The sequence below is a fragment of the Phacochoerus africanus genome, chromosome 6, assembly GCF_016906955.1.
Source record: "Phacochoerus africanus isolate WHEZ1 chromosome 6, ROS_Pafr_v1, whole genome shotgun sequence".
In the NCBI taxonomy this organism is placed as follows: Eukaryota; Metazoa; Chordata; class Mammalia; order Artiodactyla; family Suidae; genus Phacochoerus; species Phacochoerus africanus.
Genome location: NC_062549.1, coordinates 2,303,369 through 2,326,567, shown reverse-complemented (window position 1 = coordinate 2,326,567; position 23,199 = coordinate 2,303,369). Strand labels below are relative to the sequence as shown.

The window sequence follows — 23,199 nt, the reverse complement described above, 5'->3', positions numbered from 1 at the left end:
GATGGTGAGATGGTGGTGTGATGATAGTGTGATGATGGTGAGATGTTGGTGATGGTGGTGTGATGGTGCGATGTGATGCAATGGTGGTGTATGATGGTGTGATGATGGGTGTGATGATGGTGAGATGATGGTGGAGATGATGGTGATGATGGTGCGATGGTGGTGAGATGATGGTGGGATGATTGTGTGATGGTGGTGGAGGATGGTGGTGAGATGGTGTGATGTGTATGCAATGGTGGTGTGATGATGGGTGTGATGATGGTTGTGATGATGGTGGAGATGATGGTGAGTTGGGTGTGCGATGGTGGTGAGATGATGGTGAGATGGTGGTGCGATGGTGGTGAGATGATGGTGATGATGGTGTGATGATGGTGAGATGTGGTTTGATGGTGTGATTGATGGTGGGATGTGGTGTGATGGTGGTGAGATGATGGTGAGATGGTGGTGCGATGATGGTGAGATGATGGTGCGATGATGGTGAGATGATGGTGATGATGGTGAGATGGTGGTGTGATGATAGTGTGATGATGGTGAGATGATGGTGAGATGGTGGTGTGATGGTGCGATGGTGATGCAATGGTGGTGTGATGATGGTGTGATGATGGTGTGATGATGGTGAGATGATGGTGAGATGATGGTGATGATGGTGCGATGGTGGTGAGATGATGGTGATTATGGTGCGATGGTGGTGAGATGGTGGTGAGATGGTGTGATGGTGATGCAATGGTGGTGTGATGATGGTGTGATGAGGTTGTGTGATTATGGTGGATGAATGGTGAGATGATGGTGAGATGGTGCGATGGTGGTGAGATGATGGTGATGATGGTGCAATGATGATGCAATGATGGTGTGATGATGGTGAGATGGTGGTGTGATGGTGGTGAGATGGTGGTGAGATGATGGTGATGATGGTGAGATGATGGTGAGATGGTGGTGAGATGATGGTGATGATGCTGAGATGATGGTGAGATGGTGTGTGAGATGATGGTGATGATGGTGCGATGATGGTGAGATGATGGTGAGATGGTGGTGAGATGATGGTGCGATGGTGGTGTGATGGTGGTGAGATGATGGTGCGATGGTGATGCAATGGTGGTGAGATGGTGGTGAGATGGTGGTGCGATGGTGGTGAGATGATGGTGTGATGATGGTGAGATGATGGTGAGATGGTGGTGTGATGGTGCGATGGTGATGCAATGGTGGTGAGATGATGGTGTGATGATGGTGCGATGGTGGTGCGATGGTGGTGTGATGGTGGTGAGATGATGGTGAGATGGTGGTGCGATGATGGTGAGATGATGGTGCGATGATGGTGAGATGATGGTGAGATGATGGTGATGACGGTGGGGAGGAAGGTATCGTGTATATAAGACAACACGCGGAATCCAGGACTTATTTGGGACCAGAATCTAGGTCTGTTCTCCATCTTAAACTTTGCCAGAACTACCATCCCGTTAGTAGCAGATTCTTCCCTCCTATTCCCTTTCTGTGCTCTGTCCGTCATGTTTCCTGTCCAAGGAGAGCCAGAGCTGAAAGCCCACTCCCCCTGTGTGGGCACCATGCAGAGTGGGGCGGACCGCCTTTCCCAGGTCCTGGACCTTATGTTCCTAGCCAGTCAGCCCACCTGAGAGCTCAAGTGCACTCAGGGTCCACCCTCTCCCCTGAGCTGGTCCCCAGGGAGCCCTCCTCTCAGCCCCTCCTCTGCCCTCAGCCCAGGATCTTTGGCAGAAACCAAAGCCACGCCTGGTGTCCCCATTCTGGGCCTGGAAATTGATATAGTGGCCCCAGGGCTTCAGATTTTCTGTACTAAACTTCCAATTAGCCTCAGCATGCTGACGACCCACTGCAGCTGCAGCAGGCATAGGTTCTGGAGTCAGGCAGGGCTGGATTCAAAACCCGCTGGGCACCTACTAGCCCTGTGCTACTGCTTCATCATTTGGTTCAACTTTACGGTGTTTGCTGAAGCCTGGCCCTGTGCTGGGCCCTGGCGAGGCCCCTGTCTGGCCTGGAGGTCTCATGAGGAGACTGACAAGCCCTGCAAGACAGGGTCTCCATCAGGCGGGGGTTCAACCGGAAGAAGAAGCCGAAGTCACCGTAGTGGAGACGTCGTGAACTGACCCCTCAGAACACGAAGCCCCATCCAGCCCACACCCTGTGCCCTAGCCTCGCTCATCTTCAGAAAAGGACACAATTCACACAGATACAGACTGTGCCAGGGACACGGAGTTTCACTGAGCTGGACACTGGAACTGCTAGACACCCCCAAGCCACTGACCGAGGAGGGTGTGGCAGCGGGAGATCCGAGGACCGTGGAAGAGGGGAGACAGGCAGGCTATGCCTTCAAAAGAGGAGGGTTTGGCTTTCGGGGGTGTGTGTGGGGGGGAGTGAGGCCCCTGGGGCTATAGCTGCAGAGCGGTCAACCTGCAAAATCAGACCAACTGAAAGGCTGTCCTCTGGTGCCCGGGAGAACGCCCACCGTGGGAGCCGCCCTGCCAGCACCACCGATAATTAGGAGCTCCTGGCACCCGGAATGTCATTGGCACCACTGTGCCCATTTCAAAGAGGAATTGAGCCTCACGCAGAAGGGGCTAGTCCGAGGTCGCACAGCCACGAGCAACAGAGCTGGGGCTCAGGCCTCGCTGCGCACCCAGAGTCTGTCCCCAGCCCTCCCCCTGGCCCCTCCCCCATCCACCCCTTCCCAGGCTAGGGGTTGGGGGCTGAGGGCTCTCCAGAGCTCTCCATTAAGCACCAGAGGCAGAGGCCAGGTCCTCGCCTCGGTTTTAATACTCATACCCGGCTCCAGGGGGAGCTCCGTCAGAGAGGCAGAGTGGGGGTTGGGGCAGAGCATGGCCACGCCCCCCCACCCCGCCCTGCCCAGACCTGCCCAGGATTCTAAGGGCTTTGACCTTGAAGACTTGGGAGCTGCTGGGCTGGAAGGTGCCCTCCTTTGGAAGCTCCATCTCCTGGGGGCTGTAGCGAATGGCTTTCTGGTCCCCGCTGCTCCAGAAGGGGGCTCCGTCCTCACTGGCCTGGGACAGGTGCTTGGGGGCCGGGGCTCGCACTTGTGAAGCTCCCCCTGCTGGCCAGGTGGGATTGGGCAGGGGTGAGGGCAGGCAAAGCCCGGTTGGGGTCCAGGTTGGGGCCGGCCGGAGGTAGGGTGGGGTAGTTTGTAATCAGTGACACCCGTGTCAGAGTTTGGGGTTGCGAGTCAGAGTCTGGGAGGCAGATAGAGGCCATTGCTGGGCTCTGGCTGAGGTTAGAGGTGAGTCAGCAGGAAGTTTGCGGGGAGGTGAGCTGAGGGGTGCGGGTGTGGGTTGGGCTGAGGCTGTGGTTGGGGTGGGAGCGGGTCTGCTGTGCTGGTCGGCAGAAGCTCACCTCTCTGGCGCAGCAGGAGCTGGTAGAGATGGCCCACCGTTTCCAGGCTGGAGCCCTGAGTGGCCTTGTCCGGGTCCTGGCACAGAATCCCCAGCATGCCCACCAGCTGCCCCATCCTTTTGAGGTCCTCTTTTGGCTGTGGTGAGAGCACAGGGGAACCACTGGCGGCAGATCCTGCCCCGCCACACATTCATGGCAGCACAGCCAGCGTCAGAATGGATCCCCTCAAATCGTGTGCCAGGGCTGGGATTTGGGTCTGGGCAAAATGTACACCAAAAACTCAGAACTCAAGAGGAATAACACTATATATACACATACACACACACCCACACATCTATACATATACATGCACATATATGTATATGTGTGTGTGTATATATTTGTATGTATGCTTTTTTTTTTGTCTTTTTAGGGCCACACCCACGACACACGGAGGGTCCCAGGCTAGGGGTCCAGTCGGAGCTGTAGCCACCAGCCTAGACCATAGCCATAGGAATGCCAGATCCCAGCCGCATCTGTGACCTACACCACAGCTCACGGCAAAGCTGGATTCTTAGCCCACTGAGCAGGGCCAGGGATTGAACCTGTGTCCTCATGGTTCCTAGTCGGATTTGTTTCCTCTGCGCCATGATGGGAACTCCTATATATGTATTTTTTTTTTTTTTTTTTTTTTTGCTGCACCAATGGCACGTGGAAGTTCCCGAGCCAGGGATCAAACCCGCACCACAGCAGTGACCATACATGACAATAAGTGAGGATCCTTAACCTCTAGGCAACCAGGGAACTCTGAGAAATAGTATTTTAAGGTAATATTTGTAAAAATCAATATGAATGCAAAAAACCCATGAGGAATAAAGCTTCAAAACTTTGTAAAGACTGGCTCTGACCGGCACATCCACCGCCCGGCCCCACTCACCGCACCCTAACCCCAGCCCTGGTTCCAATGCAACTTTATTCCCAACCACAGGTGGCCATAGTCTGGCGATTCGATTGTTCCAAACCTCACATTAAAATATTGATCTTGTTTGCAGAGAGAGTATTTTGGTGTCTCCATAATTTTTTGTGCCCAGAGGTAAGTGCCTCTCTTGCCTCTTCCGGATCCAGTCTTGTGTTTGGAAATTGATTTTGAGTAAATTGAAGGCAATTTGAACCCCTGGAGAGAGGCCCCCTCATCAAAGGAGTGCTGGAGGAAGTCTGTCCGGGGAGATTTCCTCTGGCAGAGCCGGCCCGCGCCCGCCCGGCAGCCTGCCTGCCTCTCCGTCTCTCTTACAAAGGCGGTGCCCGCCAGGCATCAGACGGGGGAACTTATTTCCTCCGGGGAACTCATTTCCTCCTCTCCCTGAGGAGCTGATGCTGGTTTGGGCTGATGAACGCAGCACCTCTCGCTCCCTGAACCCATGCTGACGTTCATTCACCCTAAGGGTGTTCGTGACAGACGGCGGGTACGCTGTGATCCGTGAGGATGGGCTTGGGATGCGCGAGGGCGCGGGGTGGATGGCGGCTCCCGCGGAGCCGTCGACCTGAACCCAGGGCAGCGCCGCAGCCTCTACGAGCCCTTTCACGGCCCCGGACCCCACCTGACTCCCACTGTAGCCCTCCGAGGTCTCCTTTCTTCCCGTTTCCCGAGAAACGCAGGCTCAGCGGGGAGACCCTGCCCAAGGCTTCGAGGTAAGAGCTGTCTCCTGGACCAGGCTTCAGGGCACGTGGGCTCAGCGCTCAGCTGGCAGCCTTGAGCCCGTGTCCCCAACCCCCTACCCAGCCTGTTTCCTCATGTGTAAAAAGGAGGATTACTTGGCCGGGCCACACGGGAGTCCGGGACCCAGCCTGTCCTGATGGCAGGGACCCAGCAGGCCTTGAACCCCATGAGCCTTCGCAGGCTCTGGGAGAAGGGTGGCTCCGCGGGGAGCAGAGGGGGTGTGGGTGTGGGGCTGCAGAGCCGAGTACTCACGTCCAGGTAGAGGCTGTGGCTCAGGAATTTGAGGAGGCTCATGCATAGGTGTACAGCCCGCTGCCGCTCGTGTGCCTTCTCGGATGCCAGCCAGACGTACAGATGCTGCAGGTGGGAAGGGTGCTGCAACCCGGGACCTCTGCTCCGGGCTGGCTCCGCCCTGCCCTGGCCGGAGGCCCTGAGCACCGACCAGGCCACGCCCACCGCCAACCCAGACCTCACCCCTGGCCCAGGCCCCACCCACTGGCCCAGGTCTCGCCTATCCTCAGCCTAGGCCACACCCCTTGGCTCAAGCCCCACCCATCATCATGCCCAGCCACTTCCTGGCTCAGGCCCAGCTCACTCGCTCTCCAGCTCACTCGCTCTCCAGCTCTGCAGCCTCGGCTCATCCCCCGGCTCTAGGCCACCCCGCGCCAAGAGGAAGAGTCATTTCTCTTGTAGCAGACACGCTCCTCCTGCTCAAAACCCTTTGAGTCTCTTGGTTCCTACTGGTTTCTCGCAGTACACCTCTTTCCAGAACCATGCTTTTCTGTGCACGCCATAAATGAAGGCACGGAATCACAAAGGAATACTGAGGCGTATTGAAACAGTTATGCTGGAGTTCCCGTCGTGGCTTGGCGGCAACGAATCCCACTAGGAACCATGAGGTTGCAGGTTTAATCCCTGGCCTTACTCAGTGGGTTAAGGACCCAGCATTGCCGTGAGCTGTGGTGTAGGTCACAGCCGCAGCTCAGATCTGGTGTGGCTGTGGCTGTGGTGCAGGCCAGCAGCTGTCGCTCCAATTGGACCCTAGCCTGGGAACCTCCATGTGCCTTGGGTGCAGCCCTAAAAAGCCGGAAACAAACAAACAAACAAACAAACAAAAAACAGTTATGCTGAGCACTTCTAAGCCACGTCTGAGCCTCTCTGTTAAGGGAATGTATGATCATCGGAGCTAGTGATTCTGACGCTGGCTGAGGATAACGTGTTTGGAAATTCTGTGACTCGGTCACATCCTGTGACAACCACTGTGCCTTCCACTGGAGGCAGACAGCCACTGCTGGCACTGCTGGGGTCTGTTGCCACCCTGCCGGGGAGGGGCGTACTGCATTGCAGCTCAAGGTGAAGGAAAATGCAGACAGTATTTCCTCCTGGATGCGCTCACACCCCGACTCCCATCTGTGCGCTCCGGGTTGGCGGCCCCTGCTTCGGAGCCCCACCCCCCCAGCACCCTCCCTAGGCCCCAGCCTCAAGGGCCCTCTCTCCGTTCTGGCCCACTGTGCTCACTGGTGCTGCTCCCCTTTGCCCCCACTGTGCCCTCTGCCTGCTGGGCCCTTCCCTTTCCTTCCCACCTAGTGGCCTTCTTGTCATCACCCAGGTGAAGGCCACTGGCCCCGACCTCCCACCCTCCCAGGAGAGGCAGCCTCCTCTGTCTGCCCCCACCCCCCACCGACACTGGACTGTCCCTCCTGTTGGGTAGTCTCTCCTTTCAGGAAGGGACTCCTAGAGGGCAGTGACAGGAGTGGGGGTGGTGGGCTTATGAGCCCCCCTCACGGCTGGGGACACCGCTGCAGGGGAAGTTCCCTTGGGGGGAGGGCAGCTCCCTCCAGGCCAGGCCACTGGCTCCCTTTGGTGTGGCGTTCATGGCCCGCTTGCTGCCAGGCTGCACCTGTTGTCTCAAACCCCCGTGATCCTTAATGACGGACAGTCCTCAAGCCTCTGTGCTCCTGGGTCACTCCTACCCCTGGTTCAGGCCCTGCCTCCTTTGGGGCATCCTCCTCTGTTCACCCTCTGCCCCGCCTGTGCCACCCCCACCTGCCCCGCCACTGCCGCCCTCACCGACAGCAGGAAGTGCAGCTCGTCGGCCGTGGGGTTCTGCATGATGAAGCTCTGCAGCGTCTGGTCCAGGGCCTCCAAGGTTTTGTTATAGAGGGTCTGTGCAGGGACGTGGAGCAGGTCAGGTGGCCGCCGAGCCCGGGTGGGATGGAGGCTGGCCGAGTGGCCTCCCGATGCTGGTGGCACCCACTTCCTGCACACTCCCCAGGCCAGGCTGCACACCAGTGAGTTCACATCATGCCCAGGAAGGACCCCTGGAATTCCCACTGGGCAGCTGGGCACAGGTTTCTCAGGTGGCTGAGGCAACTTCATTTCCAAGTTCACAGGCATGCAACCTGCACAAGACCTGGCTCAGAAGGCTCTATGTGCTTGATTTAGCGCTCTGCTCTTGCCATCTTGAAATTCTCAAAAAATTTCCAATGGAAGTCACATTTTCATTTTACATTGGTCCTGATTCCTGGGTCTCACACGGGAGCCCCCCACTTTTGCTGCTTTGCTAGCCTGGTCTGCTCAGGGATGGAGGGGCTGCAGGAAGGACCCACTGGAGCAGAGCGGTGGCAGGGGGGGTGGTTTGACCATCAACTCCCTGGGGGCCCTGGGGAGCTCACTTCGGCTCTCTGAGCTGCCTTTGTCACCTGAGAACTGGGTTGGAGCCAGCCCCCTGCCAGGGTGGAGGTGGACACTGATTGCGAATAGACAGAGCCCCACTGCTCAGTGCCTGGCTCCACGGTTGTGCTCTCTGGGGCAGCCAGCTGTGAAGTCATCTGGCCACAGTGGCACCCTGGACTCCTGCAGGGTTGGGGTGCAGGCAGACACCCCCCCTTCTGGAGGGCTGCTGCAGTGGTGTTTCCCCTGGCCCATGGGGCCCCTCACTCTCACCCCTCAGCCAAGGTTCCAGCCTGGGTCCGGCCTGGGGGTGTGGTGTGAAGAGCACGGCCGGGGTCGGGGGTGGGGCAACGCTGACCCTCCCTCCAGACACCCTCTTTCTCTGAGCTGGTTTCCTCACTCTCTGGACAGTCGCTACTGGAAAGATGAGCTAACGCAGATGCTGCGCCTGGCACACAGCAGGTGCTCAGTTAACAGGCCTCCCAGCCCTTTGCAGCCCACACTCAGGCGCCACGTGCTGGCAGGACCTGGTGAGATGGCGCGCGCCCCCTGGTGGCGGAGGCCCGCAATGGCAGGCGCCTCCCAGTTGAGCGGCTTCATCTCTCGGCGGCGGCATCTGGGGTGGGATGGGTGTTCCGCCAGGGGGTGGAGAGCGTGTCAGGGCTCCTTCCCGGCCTGGGACAGGGGGGTGGGGTGGTATCAAGGCCCTCTGCCCGTCCAGCCTGCCCCCTCCCGAGCCGAGAGCAGCAGGCAAAGCTGGATACCCTGCCCGAAGGCCCCCTCCTGTAGGCTGTGGGGATGCTAGATTCACACCTGTATGTTGGGCGGCTCCAGAAAGAGGCAGGTGTGTTTTTCCAGAACTTCCATCAGTGGCAGGGACAGCACACTGTGGAGGCTGATGGACAGAAGCCGAGATTTCCTCTCCAAGTCCAGGGGCGGCCTCAGCTTACTGTGTGTGAACAAGGGCAGGGACGGGGTGTGGGGGCCAGGCACCTGCCAGAACAGACCCAGGCCCTCCTGCGTTTGCCCAGCGGCTCACGGGCACACTTCTGTCTGCCGGCCTTTTGCCCCCAGGGCTGTGTGGACCTCTGGACAGGATTTGTCAGGGATGCTGGGCCTGGGAGCAGGGCCTCGAGCAGCCCTCAGCCCAGCTCCCTTTCCTGCGCAGGCTGGTCTTGCCCCAGCCAGCTTTGGGACCTTAACAGCACCGTTTCAGCGACTGATGCCAAACTTTTGTTCTCCGAGGTCTCAAGGAATAATAGCTCTGTTGACTGCGTGCCTCCTACGTGCCAGCACCATCCAGCGTTTTACGTGGGCTACGGCCGCCTGGCACTCCCGTGAGTGGCATTTTCTCCTGCTTCCCACAACCCTCCCCGACTCCACTCCTCCTCCAGGCAGCGCCCGCCTCTCTCCTCCCGCTTTTTCCCCCGCCCCTGCAAGGGTGGTCTGCACTGACCGCTCTGCCCGCCCCAGTCCACCGGGCCAGACATTCCCCGAGCGCCCCCTGCTCCTGGCCTGTCCCAGGTGGGTTCCACCTGGCAGCTCCATGGCCTGGTCTCGGGGACATCAGTAGCTTTGAAGAGGTGACCGCCTCCTTCTCAGAAGGGCCTTCCCAGGCTCGGGTCTCCCTGCCCCCATCTCCCACGCACCTGCTCCCACTCCCTTGCTGGCTCTGGACCCCTCCTCACCCTCTCATGCCCAGGCCTCGGGCCCCTTCTCCTCCATCCCTGGCCTTAAATGCTATCCGGATGCCGACGACCACAACCTCGGGCCCTCGGGCCTGCCATCTGGGCCTCACCCGGGCTCCCCATTCCTGCCCACTGTGCGGTGCCATCAACGCACCATGTTTGCCAGACGTCTTTCTCAAAGGCAGTCCATGCAGGGGCCCCGCCTCGCTCAGCCAAGAGCCAGTGTCCCTGCACGACCTTCCTTGTGACCCCCGGGGCATCGGCCGTGCCCGCCGCTCTCTCACTCCCCTCCAACCACTCTGAGCCCTTGCTCATTCTTCTTCAGCTGTGCTCCAGCCCCCGGGCCTTTGCCCCTGCCTTCCCCTCGGCCGGCCGGCTGCCCACACGGCTCCCTCTCTCACCTTCAGGTCTTTGCTTAGTGTTGTTCTGACAGACGCCCTAGGGTGCCCGGCACCAGGGAGGTGCTCAGTCAACCGATGCTCGGTCGACTGATTCTCCTTGTCGCAGCCCTGAGCCTCATTTAGTCCTCAGCCCGAGGGTTTTACATTCCCTCCCTGTCTCGTTATCTCCGTCTCATTTTTCTTCATTATTCTCGTCAGTCTCTGAAATGTGTGGTTTGCTCGTTCTGTGCCCCCTCCCCAGCTGTCAGCTCTCAGAGAACAGGGACCTTCCCTGCGGGTTCCCAGCGGGCGGGGCTGCTGGGACTCAGAACGGTGCCTGGGATATGCTGCAGGTGGTCAGAGGTCACTGGGAATGACCGAATCCGGAAGCTGAGGCTCGGAGAGCTCACATGCCTGTTCTACCTGCTCTGGGGAAGGCCGCCCAGCTCCACCTACCACTGTGCCCAGGGCCACGCAGGGCCCGCAGGATGCCTGGCTCCTGCCTGCACCCGCCCTGCGGTCTGAGAGCAGGCAGCTGAACTCCCCGGCCTCCGCTGGCTCTTCAGGCTCACTCTGATCTGGCCAAGTGGTGAGGCTGGTCCAGCCTCGCCCCACCTGTAGCTGCTATGTCGGGAGCCACCTCTGGCTCTGGGATTCCCTCTGGACATTAGCCAGCCTCCCTCCCTCCCCTAGGAGGTCGGTTGGCGTCTAGACTCAGTTTCCCTTGGCACTTCCTTCCCCGACCGCTAGAGCCTGCTCTAGGCTCTGCGTGTGGCTGGGGTCTTGCCACGAATTGACTGCTCTGACCTTGAGTGTCTGTGGGGGTCGGATGGTCAGCTTACTCTGCCCAGTGGCTGTGGCCGAGACCACATGCTCTGGTCTCCATAAGCTGCCCGTCCTCACCGCCCCCTCGGCCCGCACAGGCTCAGGTCCCTAGCCCTGCCCAGTCGGGCCTTGATGTCTGGTCTCTCTCATCTCACTTGTCTGGCTGGCACCAAGCCCGAGGCGAGAGGCTGCTGTTGGATGGGAGGAAGGGCCTCTGTGGGGCCGGGAAGCCTACCAGAGGCTGGAGATGATCTGGAGGCTCTGCTGGCGAGCGGACGTGCACAGCGAGTCCTGGGGCTCCTTCTCCATCAGAAGCTGCAAATCCCAGGGGAGGGCGGAGTCCCTCAGGCCTGGCCTCTCCCACCTCTGACCCCGAGTCCTCTCCCTGCCTGACGACCTTGGGGCCCAGCATCCCTGGAATCCACAGGCTCATACCCCTCACCTACCCAGGGAGCCCCTGCGCCCTGGCCCCCACTTAACTAGAGCATAGACTTTAGAATCGACAGGTCAAGTCTGAGCCCTGGCTGCCCTGCTACTAGCCGCAGGACGCTGGGCAGGTCTCCCAACTGCTCTGAGCTTTGTTCATTCACAGATAACAGGACGTCGTGGCCCCTGTGTTGCACGTGAAGCAAGGCATGCAAAGCGGAATGTCTGAGTCACAGCGGGAGCTCGGTAAATTAGAGCTGTTGTTACCCTTGTCACCTCTGCTCTAATTGGGCACCCCTTGTGTCTTTCCTCTGCTCCCCGAGCGGTTCTCTGGGGCCCCGGGCTCAAGGACCCACGGTGTGAACGAGGTTGGTCTCAGCAGAACGGGTGGCGCTGGCCTCTCTGGGTCTCAGCCACGTCGGCTGGGAGGGGACCTTCCAGCTCAGGGTCATGGTAAGAAGCGGTGATGAGGGGTGGAGGCCTGTGAAGGGCTCGTGCCCACTCGAAATCCAAGGTGCCCACCCTCTCCCGGTGGTGCCCCTCACGCTGCTTCGCGGGAGGGCCCCTCCGGGAGCCCTTCCTCCGCCCGGGGCCTGGCGCTCACCATCAGACACTCCAGGAGCTCAGGGACCTGGGAGAACTCGTAGCTCTGGGCGCCCGCGTTGCGGCCGATGGCCCGCACCAGCATGAGGGCGGCCGTGAGGAAACTCTGCTTCAGGGTCTCGTCCTGGGGCAGGGGGCACAGGTCGCCGAGCAAGGGGGTGGGGTCCGGAGTGGAAGCACCGAGGGCCAGGAGAGCAGGAGAGCCCCCGTCACATGTGGCAGCAGGGCCACGGCTGGAGGGGACTTGGCAGAGACCTCCCACGGGGGCCCCACGGGAGTTGGGGGAAGGGGGGGAACCCATGCGACTTTGTTTAAAAGTAAGGATACACGGATGGCCCTTTGGCATCAGGAAGAGTCCTGAAGGCGCCTGTGCACGCCCCCCCTCCAGCTGTGGGGCCCACCAGGCTCCAGGCCCCGAGTGCGGGAGAGGTCCTGGTGGGGGTGCAGCAGGGTCTGTCATCACAGGCCGTGGTGGGAGGTGCCTGGCCCCCCAGCAGCCAAGGGAAAAGCCAGGGTTTGCTTCAAGGGGAGGCGGGGTGGGGCCCTGACGAGGCCAGGAGGCTTTAGGTGGGGAGGAGGCGAGGAGGCCGGCCCCGGCCCTGCGGGAGCCCGGGGTGCGGGCGGGTGGGGAGGGGGCTCCCGGCCGGGGGGTGGCAGTGCGCAGACCAGCTTGGGTGGGCCGGTACCCAGGTGCTGTAGTGGAAGTAGAAGACCAGCCGGGACAGGGTGCTGTCCACCCAGGGCAGGACGTGGGCGCTGGCCTTGTCTGCCATCTGGCCGTAGGCGAGGAGGAGGGTGCTGCTGGCCCACTTCCACCGCAGGTCCTCGGGATGCTGGGCAGGGTGCGGGTGGGGCAGGCAGAGCATCAGGGCCCTGCTGACACCCCCGCCCCCATCCCTGCTCTGGGAGCAAGAACAGAAGGGACCCCAGGCACGGGTAGGGGCCTGGAGGCAGGGTGTCCTGAGGGCTGGCAGCCTGGTTTACCTCCCCAGGATGGGCCTCAGGGGTCACCTGGGGGTGCATGGAACTGGCAGCCCTGTTCTCAGGAGCCCAGCGCCCATCTCCCTCCCGCCCCCACCTCGGGCGGCCGGGGGGCCTGGAAAGGTCCTGCCCGGACCTAGGGAGTTGGCCCAGGGCCCTGGGCTTTGGCTCTGGGCGAGACCAGAGGGTGAGGGGACACCTGGGACACCACCCACATCCCCTGAGGACGTCATGGCTCCCTTGCCGAGTGGACCCCTGAGGTTTGAGACATACGTCCCCAGTGCTGCTCTGCCACCTGCTGGCCAGGGGCACCCAGGAGGCCGTGGTTTAGTTATGGCTCTTCCCCCATTTGTCTAACTCGGCTCCCCTCCTGCAGCCCCAGGCTCTGCTTCTGCCCGGGGCGAGGTGGCTGCTCCGTCCATCGACCGGAACCAGGGCTGACCTCTGGCCTGTGCCTTGTGTGTCAGATGCGGCCCGAGATCAAAGAGCCATTAACCAACACGCAACAGGTACCCTGTCGTCCTGGCACCTGCTGTGCTGGCCTTCCTGCCAGGCTCACTGGCATCCCATCAGCGGGAAGCGGGAGTCCCTGCTCGGGAGGAGGGGACTGAGGCCCAGGGACCACCCCACAGGGGGCCCAGAGATGGACAGTCCCCTAATTGGCTCCAGGCTTTCCCTGTGGAGGCCTAAACCTTCATGGAGGGAGAGGTCCCAACCTCCCCTCTCTGGCCGAGGCCTCGGACAGCTGGGGAGCCGGTACCTTCGGGGAGAAGCTGTGCAGGCTCCACCTGATGGGCGTGCTCTGGCCAAACTGCTCCAGGACGGCCCAGACCTGGTCCAGGTGGCGGGCTGCGGCCAGTCCCACAGTGAGGGCCATGCCCTGCGGGGACAGGGGACCCGGGTCCCTGAGGCAGGGTCGCAGGACCAGGCCTCCCCTTCACCTGGGGGGCGGGGTGGAAACTGAGGCCCAGAGAGGGGGGGGACTTGTTCAGGAAATAGCTATGCGACAAGGAAGAGGACCCAGATGTGAGGGGCTCGGCAGGTGAGCAGGGTCAGGGCTCGGGGTGGCACCAGGGTCAGGTTACGCCTGTGGTCGGGGCAGGCGGTTGGGGGATGGGTTGGGGCTGGGGCCCCACCTCCCTCTGCCTGGGCCACTGGTGGGACGTCTCCAGGAGGGTCCTCAGGTGTGTCCTGACCGTGGTGCTGCTCTCCTCGGCTTGCAGGACCAGCCCATAGAAGATGAACAGGAAGGCCTGCGGGAGGGTTTGGCGTCCAGTCCTGCGCCGGACGCCGCCCCCCCCCCCAATCCCTGTCCACCCTGGTGACCAGCCCCTCCCCCTGTCTGGGCGCCTTGGCCTTCCTGGCCCTCGTCAGCCTGGGGATGGACCATCCACCCGCTTCCTGGTGGCAAAGCTCCAAGGGTGTGGCTTCCAGCCTTGCTGCCAGCCCCTGACCCTCCAGTTTCTTCCAGGGGCCCAGGCCTCGCTCTAGGCGTGCGGCCCAGGGACAGAGCCCGGGCCTGGCCGTGGGCAGCAGGGGGGCTTGGGGCCACCTTCTCCGGGGGCTGCTCCTGATGTGTCCGGTCAGGCTTGGTGAGCGCCTCCAGCAGATCCTTGGACCACGCTTCTCTGTCCAGAAACTGGACCGACTTGATGGCCATCTGTGTGCAGACGGGGGTGGGCAGCCTGAGCGATTTCCCAGCAGCCCGGCCACCCCCGGCCCCGCAGAGCCCCGACCACGCTGTCTTCTTCCTTTCCCTCTTCTGAGGCTCCACGGCCTGCCCCCTGATTTGTTAGCCAGCCCTCATTCCTCGAGATTCCTTTCCCTGGAGGTGTTCCGGGGGGGGGCGGGGGCTGGAGACCGGGAGCCCGAGCATGTCCCCAGTGCTGGGCAGGGGCTCGGTCCTCAGAGATGCTCGGCCCCTGTCCACGGAAGGCGGCCCCTCCAGAGTGTGTGTGTCCTGTGTGTCCACAGCTGTCTCTCCAGCACTTAGAACAGTGCCTGGCAAGTCGTCAACGCTCCATTAATATGTTTTAATGAGGGAGTTGATGATTAAATAAATGAAACATCCCTTCAAATTATAAAGTCCTAAAACCTCGGCCCTGATCTCACATGATTTTCTGGTTTGACTGAGACGGGTCCAAACATCTCCAACGACTTTTGATCCTAAGATTCTTTTGGGGGTGGAGATAGGTCTTCTAATTTTGCTCCCAATCCAAAAAATCTTACAAGGAGAAAAGGTTGGCAAAAGTGAAGATGAACATTTCAAGAAGTTTGTTCAGCTGAGCCACCATAAATTAAGTTGAAAGACGCAGCAGACTTTTGTCTGTGATCTATTGCCAAGAGTTAATATCACGGATAAAGGACGCTTTATAAACCGCGCCGGAAGGGATGACAACCCACATGAAAATGGAGCTGCATAAACTCAGCCTTGCTAATATTTAAGGAATGGGAATGAAGATAGCATATCATGTTGACCAAGATTGGCAGAAAGTAAAACCGCCAAATTTCAGCACGTAGCTTTGTCCTTGGGTCGGGGAGGTGGTTGGACTGCAGTCAGGCGCAGGGTTTGGCAGCGCTGACTGAAGTTTATAACGTGCATGCCTTTCCCCGAGGGAGTCTATCTCTGGGACTCGCCCCTGGAGGAGTGCTAGAGTGCCACCCTTGGAGCTCAGGAGCTCCCCGCAGCCTTGCTGGATGCAAGACCTGCCCAGAGTGCCCCTGCGCGCCCGCCCGCCCAGGCAGGATGCTTTGCACCCCCTCTGGCCACACTCCTTGGGACCCTGAAATGGAAATTGCTCTCGCTTATGGCAGAATCCGGAGGAGCTTGTCTGCTTTGGTTTTGCTCCCCACCTGGCCCATTTACAGGATTTTGGGGTACAGCAGAACCTGGGTGCTCTCTCACTTACCCACAGGACAGGTGTCTGCTGAATCCCCATGGGACCCCGGCCTCCTGGAAACTCCTAGGTTCTCTAGAAGCACCAGGGGCTCCCGTGCCCTCCCCCAAACGACCATATTCTTCCGTTCGCTGCTGCACGTGCCAGCGTTCGGTGGCAAAGCTGGTGCAAACTGATGTGACCCTGTTTATGGGAATGAGCGGGACTTTTGCCCGTTTCTGTTAAGAGAGAATTCATATATTTGATTCTGCATCTGCCCCAGACGCAGCTAAGGCTGTTTCCTGACTGCACATAGACTACATAGTTCTTTGACCCCTCCCTGCAATTCTGCCTGTTCTTAAATTTGAAACACATCTGTTTCCAAACTTAATCTCTTTCAGTTTTAAATATTTTATTTCTTTTTGTCTCTTTTTAGGGCCACACCTGTGGCACACGGAGGGTCCCAGGCTAGGGGTCGAATCAGAGCTGTCGCCGCCGGCCCACACCACAGCCCCAGCCATGCAGGATCCGAGCCGCGTCTGTGACCTGCACCACAGCTCAGGGCAACACCGGATCCTTAACCCGCTGAGCGAAGCCAGGGATCGAAGCCACAACCTCATGGTTCCTAGTTGGATTTGTTAACTACTGAGCCGTGATGGGAGCTCCAAGTTTTAACTGTTTTTAAACTGGGTACGTTTGCACTGAAGCACATGTATCTTTAGTGTGCGGCGCGATGAATGTCGACGGATGTCCAGACCCCATCAAGATCTAGAACATTTTCCGCTGCCTCAGAAAACCCTCTCTGCTCCTTCCTAGTTGATCTTCATCCTTACGACGCTGACTGGATTGCGTTCGCCCGAGTTAGCTTTGCCTCTTCTAGAAGTCCATACCGTGGGATCTGGGGTCGTGCCGTGTGCGCCTGTGTGTGTCTGGGATTTTTCCTCCGCGTGTTCTCGAGATCCGCCCGTGTGGCTGCGTGGATCAGCAAGTTGGCTTCTCTTTCTCTGCTCTCGTTTTTCTGATTTCCTTTCTGCGGCTCGGTTTCAGTTGAACCAGCTGGGCGTTCTCGCGTTTCCTCAGGTGGACAGGCGAGTAATTGACTTTAGATCCGAGGTGAGGGACTCCGTGGGCCAAGTACAGCTTGTTTCCAGTTCGGGACTATTAGGAATCAGGCTGCCGGCAACGGGCTCGTGTGTGTAATTTTGTGCACGAAGGTTTCATGCCTCTGGGGTTAAAGCCTGAAAGTGGAATTGCTGAGTCAGGGGTTTAACTTTATACGAAAAAGTCAGTTTTCCGAGGAGGTCGCGCCGTCCCACGAGCAGCGTGGGCTTCCCCGCTGGCATTGGTGGGGTTTCTCTCCGTCTGAGCTCTGCCGGGGCCCGTGGTGCCAGCTCACACCCGTTTTAATCAGCTTTTTCCTGAGGATTCAAGACACCGACCGTGGTTTCTTTGGCTGATGGGTCATGTATTTGCCTTTCTTTGCGATGTGCCTTTTTCGATCTTTGGTCCATTTTTGTGGTTGGGCTGGTGTCTTTTTCTCCCTTCATTTCTTTATTTCTTCTGGACACAATCCTTTGTCAGAAAGGTGTCTCGTGAATATTTTCTCCATGTCTCTGGCTCCCCTTTTTCATGTTTCTCGTGGTATTCTTTGAGAACAGAGGCTTTAATGCAGATGAGTCCCAGTTTATCCATTTTTTTTTTCTTATGATGAGGGTTTTCTGGTTCCTAAGATATATTCTCCTACTCCAAGGTTGGCAAGATTTTCCCCTGTGTTTTCTTCTAGAAGCTTTTTCATTTTTGTTGTTGTATTTGGGCCTTGGTTCCATCTCAAATGAATTTTTGTATGGTTTGAGGCTGGCGTTAAAGTTCCTTTTCCCCTCCCCTCGAAAAAAATGGTTTGTTCCAGAACTGTTTGTTCAAAAGACTTTCCCCATTGAATTGCTTTGGTACCTTCCAAAAAAAAAAAATTTACCATATACGTGTGGTTTTATATTGGAGTTTCTATTCTGTTTTGTAGATTTACTTGCTTAATCTGTCAGTTCCTCACTGTCTTTTATTTTTGGCCACACCCATGGCATGTGGAAGTTCCTGGGCCAGGGAGTGAACCCACTCCACAGAAGCAACTCAGGCCCCTGCAATGACAATGTGGGATCCTTAACCCATGGCGCCACGAGGGGACGTACCCTCACTGTCTTCCTGAGCTATGTAGCTAGGTGGGAAATCTTGAAGTCAGGTAGCGTAATTCTTGCAACTTTGTTCTTTTTTAAGATTGTTTTTCTGTTCTAGGTCGTTTGAAATTTCCATGTAAAAATTTTAATTTTTAAATTGTATTTAATTCTATAATGGGAGTTCCCTTTGTGGCTCAATGGTTAAGAAGCCCGACTAGGATCCATGAGGATGAAGGTTTGATCCCTGGCCTTGCTCAGTGGGTTAAGGATCTGGCTTTACGGTGAGCTGTGGTGTGGGTTGCAGATATGGCTCAGATCCGGTGTTGCTGTGGCTGTGGTGTAGACCGGCAGCTGCAGCTGTGATTCGACCCCTAGCCTGGGAACTTCCATATGCCTCGAGTGCGGCCCTAAAAAGCAAAGCAAAAAAAAAAAAATATGTATATGTATATATTTAATTCTGTAATAAAGTTGGTTTGGATTTTGATTGGCATTGCATCAAACTTGTAAATTAATTTTGGGAGAAATGACGACTTAGCATTATTGGCTCTTTTTATCCGCGACCACATAGCTCCATTTGTTTAGGTTTCCTTTAATTTCTTTTTGCAAGATTTTGTAAGAATCGTGCACATATTTTGCTAAATTTATCTTAGAGTTTTTATGTTTTTAATAGGGCTGTGTCATTGTTTTTTTAAGCTTTATTTTCCAGTTGTTTGTTGTAAGTACATACAAATTTGACTGCCATTTGCATATTGATTTTTTATTCTAAGATCTGGCTAAATTCAATTATTAGTAATAAATAGTTCTAGCATTAAAAAAATTTCTGTGGTGGAGTTCCCACTGTGGCTCAGTGGGTTAAGAGCCTGACAGAGTGTCCATGAGGATGCAGGTTTGATCCCTGGCCTCCCTCAGTGGGTTAGGGATCTGGAATTGCCCCAAGCTGTGGCTTGGGTTGCTGATGTGGCTTGGGTCTGGCACTGCCGTGGCTGTGGCCTAGGCTGGCAACTGCAGATCCGTTTGACCCCTCGCCTGGGAACTTCCACATGCCACAAGTGTGGCCCTAAAAAGACGTTTTTCTGCAAGATTTTCTTTTTTTTTTCTTTTTCTTTCTTTCTTTTTTTTTGGTCATGCTCTCTGCCTGTGGAAGTACTGGGGCCAGGGATCAGACCTGCGCCATCAGTGACCCAAGCCACAGTGACAAAACCAGATCCTTAACCCACTGAGCCCCGAGGGAACTCTGAGATTTGCTCTGCCTGCAATTATGGTGACTGCTAAGAAAGAAGGTTTCCATCTTCCATTGCAAGCTGTGTGTCTGCTTCCCCTCCTCTTACCTGATGGCGCTGATGGGACTCGAGGGCAGTGTGGACCAGCAGTGGAGCATGGACACCTTTGCCTTGCTTTGCTCCGGTGGGAAGGGGTTACTCATTCCGCACGACTTACGTTCATTGGAAGGTTTTCATAGATGTCCGTTTCCGCCTGCGCCTCCTTCGTTAGAGCCTCTCTCGTTATGCTATTGTGATGCGCTCATGATAAATGTCTGATAAATTACGTAATTAGATAAGATCACGTAAACATGTATTAAAATTAAACGGAGAATAAGATATGTATTTGGTCTTCAGCTCCGTCTTCATCTAGCACCGAACTAAAACGCTCCTCTAAGAGGCTGGAACTGTCATGGTGTCTCTTGCTATTCACAGCAAGCCTGGTCCCACTTTCAAAACCCCTGGATAACCCCGGGATGGGGGCACGTTGCCAGGGGAGCCAATCATGGTTAGAGGGTTGGAACCTTCGTTCACCCCTAAACTTCGGGAGGCGAAGGGGCTGGATGTGGACTTTAATTGTCGGTGGTCAGTGATTTCTTTTTTCTTTTGTTCTTTTTATCACGGTGCTGTGCACAAGGAGGTTCCCAGGCTAGGGGTCAAATGAGAGCCGCAGCCGCAGGCCTGCAGCACAGCCACAGCAACACTGGGTCTGAGCCACATCTGTGCACCACCCTGTCACTTCTTTCACCCCCCGAGAGAGGCCAGGGATGGGACCCAAGTCCTCACGGTCACCGTGTGGGGTTCCTAACCTGCTGGGCCACAACGGGAACTCCAGTGGCCAAGGATGTTTTTAATCACACCTATTAACGAAGCCCCATAAAAGCCCCAAAGGGCGGGAGTCTGACAGTTTCCAGGTTGGTAAACACATGTGGATGTTTTTTCTATGTTGCCGGGTTGATTTTGGTGTTTTTTTTTTTTGAAGATTTTTGAGTCTGTCTTCATGATGGATATTGGTTTGTAGTTTTCTCGTAATGTCTTTGTCTGGCTTTGGTGTCAGAGTCGTGGCTGGCCTTGTAAGAGGATCTGGGAAGTGTTCCTCCTTCCTCTGTTTTCTAAGAGAATGTGTATAGGATTGGTATTCTTTCTGCCTTAACCTGTGATAAAATTAAGCACAGGAGTACCTGGACCTGGAGTTTCCTTTGGGGTAAGGAAAAGGATTCCAGTTTCTTTGTTACAGGGCTACTCAGATTTTCTGCTTCTTCTTGTGTCAGTTTGGCAGTTTGCATTTTCTAGGGAATTTGTCTATTCAGTCTAGGTCGACTAATTTATTGGAATCATTTTTATTACTCTTCCATGTCTAAAGCATGTGCAGTGGTGTTCCTTCTTTTCTGATATTTTATATTTTTTATTTTCTTCATCAGTCTATCAGGGAGCTTATCATTTCATGAAAATTTTGAATACCTTACTTTTTGGGTTTATGCCCTATTTTTAAAATTTCTCTATTTTTTGGGGGGTCTGTTTAAAAATTTTCTTTGACTTCTACTTCAGCTTTTAGTTTTTCCTTCCTTCTACTTACTTGGGACTTAATTTGCATGTTTTTGGAAAGCTTCTTAAAATGAAGGTTTAAATAAGGGATTTTATACCGTTCTTCTTTTCTAATAGAGGCATTAAAAAATAGAAATTTCCTTCTCAGCATTAGTTTTTGTTGAACTCCACAATCTTTCATGTCGCATTTCCTTTATCATTCAATTGAAAATATTTTCTCTTTTCCTCTGTGACTCCTTCTCTGACCCATGGATTATTTAAAAGCGTGTCGTCTGATTCCCAAATATTTGGAATTTTTCCAGATATACTTTTGCTATTGATCTCTAATTTATGTTCTGGTCAGAGAATGTACTGTTTGATTCCAGCCCTTTTAAATTTATTGAAACTTGATACATGGCCCAGCAAATGATCTGTCTCGGTGAATGTTTTATTTACATTTGAAAGGAATGTCAGTTCGATCAATTTGGTTAATTGCTTTGTTCCAGTCTTCCACATCCTTACTGATTTTCTGTCTTATTTTTCTGCTAATTACTTGTGTTGCTGCTGCTGCTGCTGGTATTACTTCTACTAAAAGCCACTTAGCTACTATCGTGCTGCTACTATATGATGGTAGCAACTACCAGGTACAGGAGGCTTCCTGTCTGTGAGGTACAGTGCCAAACCCTGTGGATCACTTCCTGTCCTCTCACAACCAACGTTTGGGGTTGGCACTTCCCCTCACTGGACAGACAAGGAAACTAAGGTACAGAGAGGCGAGGCAGGTCACCCAGGACACACGGCTGTGACTGGTTAAATCTAGACTTGAACCCAGGTCTGCCAGGGCCCCACATCCCTTCTCCCAGCCACACAAGCCCTTCACTTGGGTGTGTGGTCAGAGACGGACCAGCCTGACCCCTGCGCTTCGCTGTGTCCTCCTCTGACCTCGGATCTGGCCTCTGCATCCTCTCTGAGCCCCTCATCGTGGACCCAGCCCCCGGGGTGGGCGGGAAGGCCCTTGGGTGTGCTGGACACTTCGCTCTCCCAGGAGTCTTGGGGCCAAGTTTCCAATAATCTCAACTGCCCAGAGACCAGTCCTGTGACTGTGGTCAAGCCCTCTCCCCACCAAGCCTGGGCTCGTCTGTAACAGCGGGCCTCTCCCTCCCCCCTCCTCCGCCCCCCTCCTCCCCCCTCCCACCTTGCAGGGCCTCACCCACGTTGGTTTGCTGCCTGCCTCCCCGCCGTTCCCCCGGAGGGCCCTGGTGGCCCTTCCTACCTTGGCCAGCTGCTCTTCCCAGCATGCCTTGTCTCCTTCCTTTAAGAGTTCGTCTGTGAGAGGGAGGGGGTCACTGGAGGCCAGGCCTGAGGTCCATGGCCAGGGCTGGGTCTGGACTCCATCTCCTCCACCCCCGGACATGACTGAGTCAGGGTGACAGTGTCCTGTCTCTGCCCATCCCGGCTCCGTGGGGAAGCGCGCTTGGAGGATGGTGAGCTGGGCTGGAGGTGTGGCCCCACCCCCCTGGCTGGAGGCCTCAGGTGGGCAGCGTTCCCTCTCTGGGCCTCAGGCTCACCGATGGCGAATGGAGGGCTCTCTGGCACGGTCCCTCGGGATGTGTCTGAGTCCCCTCCAGGGTGGGAAAAGGAAGGTCCGAGGGGGACGCACTGGGAGGCTGGAATGTGCTTTGGAACCCCGGTCTCAGAGGGAGGGGCTGCTTCGGGATGTCCCCAGGGGTCTTGGAGGTCCCTGAGGTGTGGGGGACCTCCACCCAGCCTACCAGTCCCGGGCAGCGCAGGCAAAGCTGAGCCAGGCTGGGGCCTGGCTCCCCCAGGCCTTAGAGGCTACAGTCCCAAGTGTGGCCTCGAGGCCTCCCTGCTAGGCTGGGCCTCTTGTAGGGAGCAGGGCCTGCACACCCATTTCCACCTCGAGCTCAGGCCCTCACTGAGGCTGTGGACGCACTCCGCCCGAAGGCCCTGAGGGATGCTCACCACATTCCCTCCTCAAACTCCTGCTCATCCCTCAAGGGGTGGCTCAGACTTGGCCGGCTGCCTCCTCTGGGAAGCCCTCCCTGATGGCCCCCAGGGTGGCCCAGGACCTCCCCCAGCTGGGCAGCCGTGAGCTCAGCTCATGCTTGTGAACAAATAAATGAACGAATAAATGAGAAATCAAAGTTGGCAGCTGCCTCGCTGGTGAGGCTGTGAGCGCCTGATGGCAGAGCCGGGCACGGGGCAGGTGCTTGGTGTGTGGGGTCTCGTATGAGCTGAGCCCTCCTCCTGGCAAGACCTCTCCCTCCAGCTCCTCCCTCGGGACCCTCAGAGACCCCCCCCCCCCACTGTCCAGGGCGGCCATTCCAGTGGCTCAGAGACAGTGGCCACAGAGCAAGCACGGAGACCTGGCCCTGCAGGCCTGTGATGGTGGCTGGGTCCCCTTCCCCGTCACACAGCCTCTGTGAGCTCAGCCTCCCTGGCTGCTGGGGGGTCGAGGGAGAGGAGCCTGCAGTGGTGCAGGGCTGCCGCCTGGCACCTCCCAGCTCCATCCTGGTTCCCTCCAGGCCTGTTGCTGAAATGCTGGCAGCAGGGGCGTGCGCTGGGCTGGTCAGGTCGGGCAGCACAGCTGAGCCCTGGCGCCCTGTCCTGGAAGTCCCAATGCACCCAGGCTGGCTGAGGGGAGGTGGGCTGAGGGGATGCCCATGCCGCAGCCTGAGACCCTCTGGCACAGAGATGCTTCATA

At 56.9% G+C, this 23,199-nt stretch overlaps 1 protein-coding gene across 1 annotated transcript in view; it reads right to left on the bottom strand.

Annotated features, from left to right (window-relative positions):
• Positions 1-23,199, bottom strand: part of LOC125130067 (maestro heat-like repeat family member 5) — a 65,410-nt gene that overhangs the window by 28,466 nt on the left and 13,745 nt on the right. Inside the window, 13 exon segments of the mRNA XM_047785441.1 lie at positions 2,907-3,079; positions 3,376-3,511; positions 5,324-5,428; positions 7,142-7,292; positions 8,427-8,500; positions 8,558-8,693; positions 10,873-10,952; positions 11,668-11,790; positions 12,353-12,499; positions 13,408-13,527; positions 13,784-13,900; positions 14,200-14,307; positions 21,748-21,800. Coding sequence (XP_047641397.1) covers positions 2,907-3,079; positions 3,376-3,511; positions 5,324-5,428; positions 7,142-7,292; positions 8,427-8,500; positions 8,558-8,693; positions 10,873-10,952; positions 11,668-11,790; positions 12,353-12,499; positions 13,408-13,527; positions 13,784-13,900; positions 14,200-14,307; positions 21,748-21,800 — 1,523 coding nt within the window.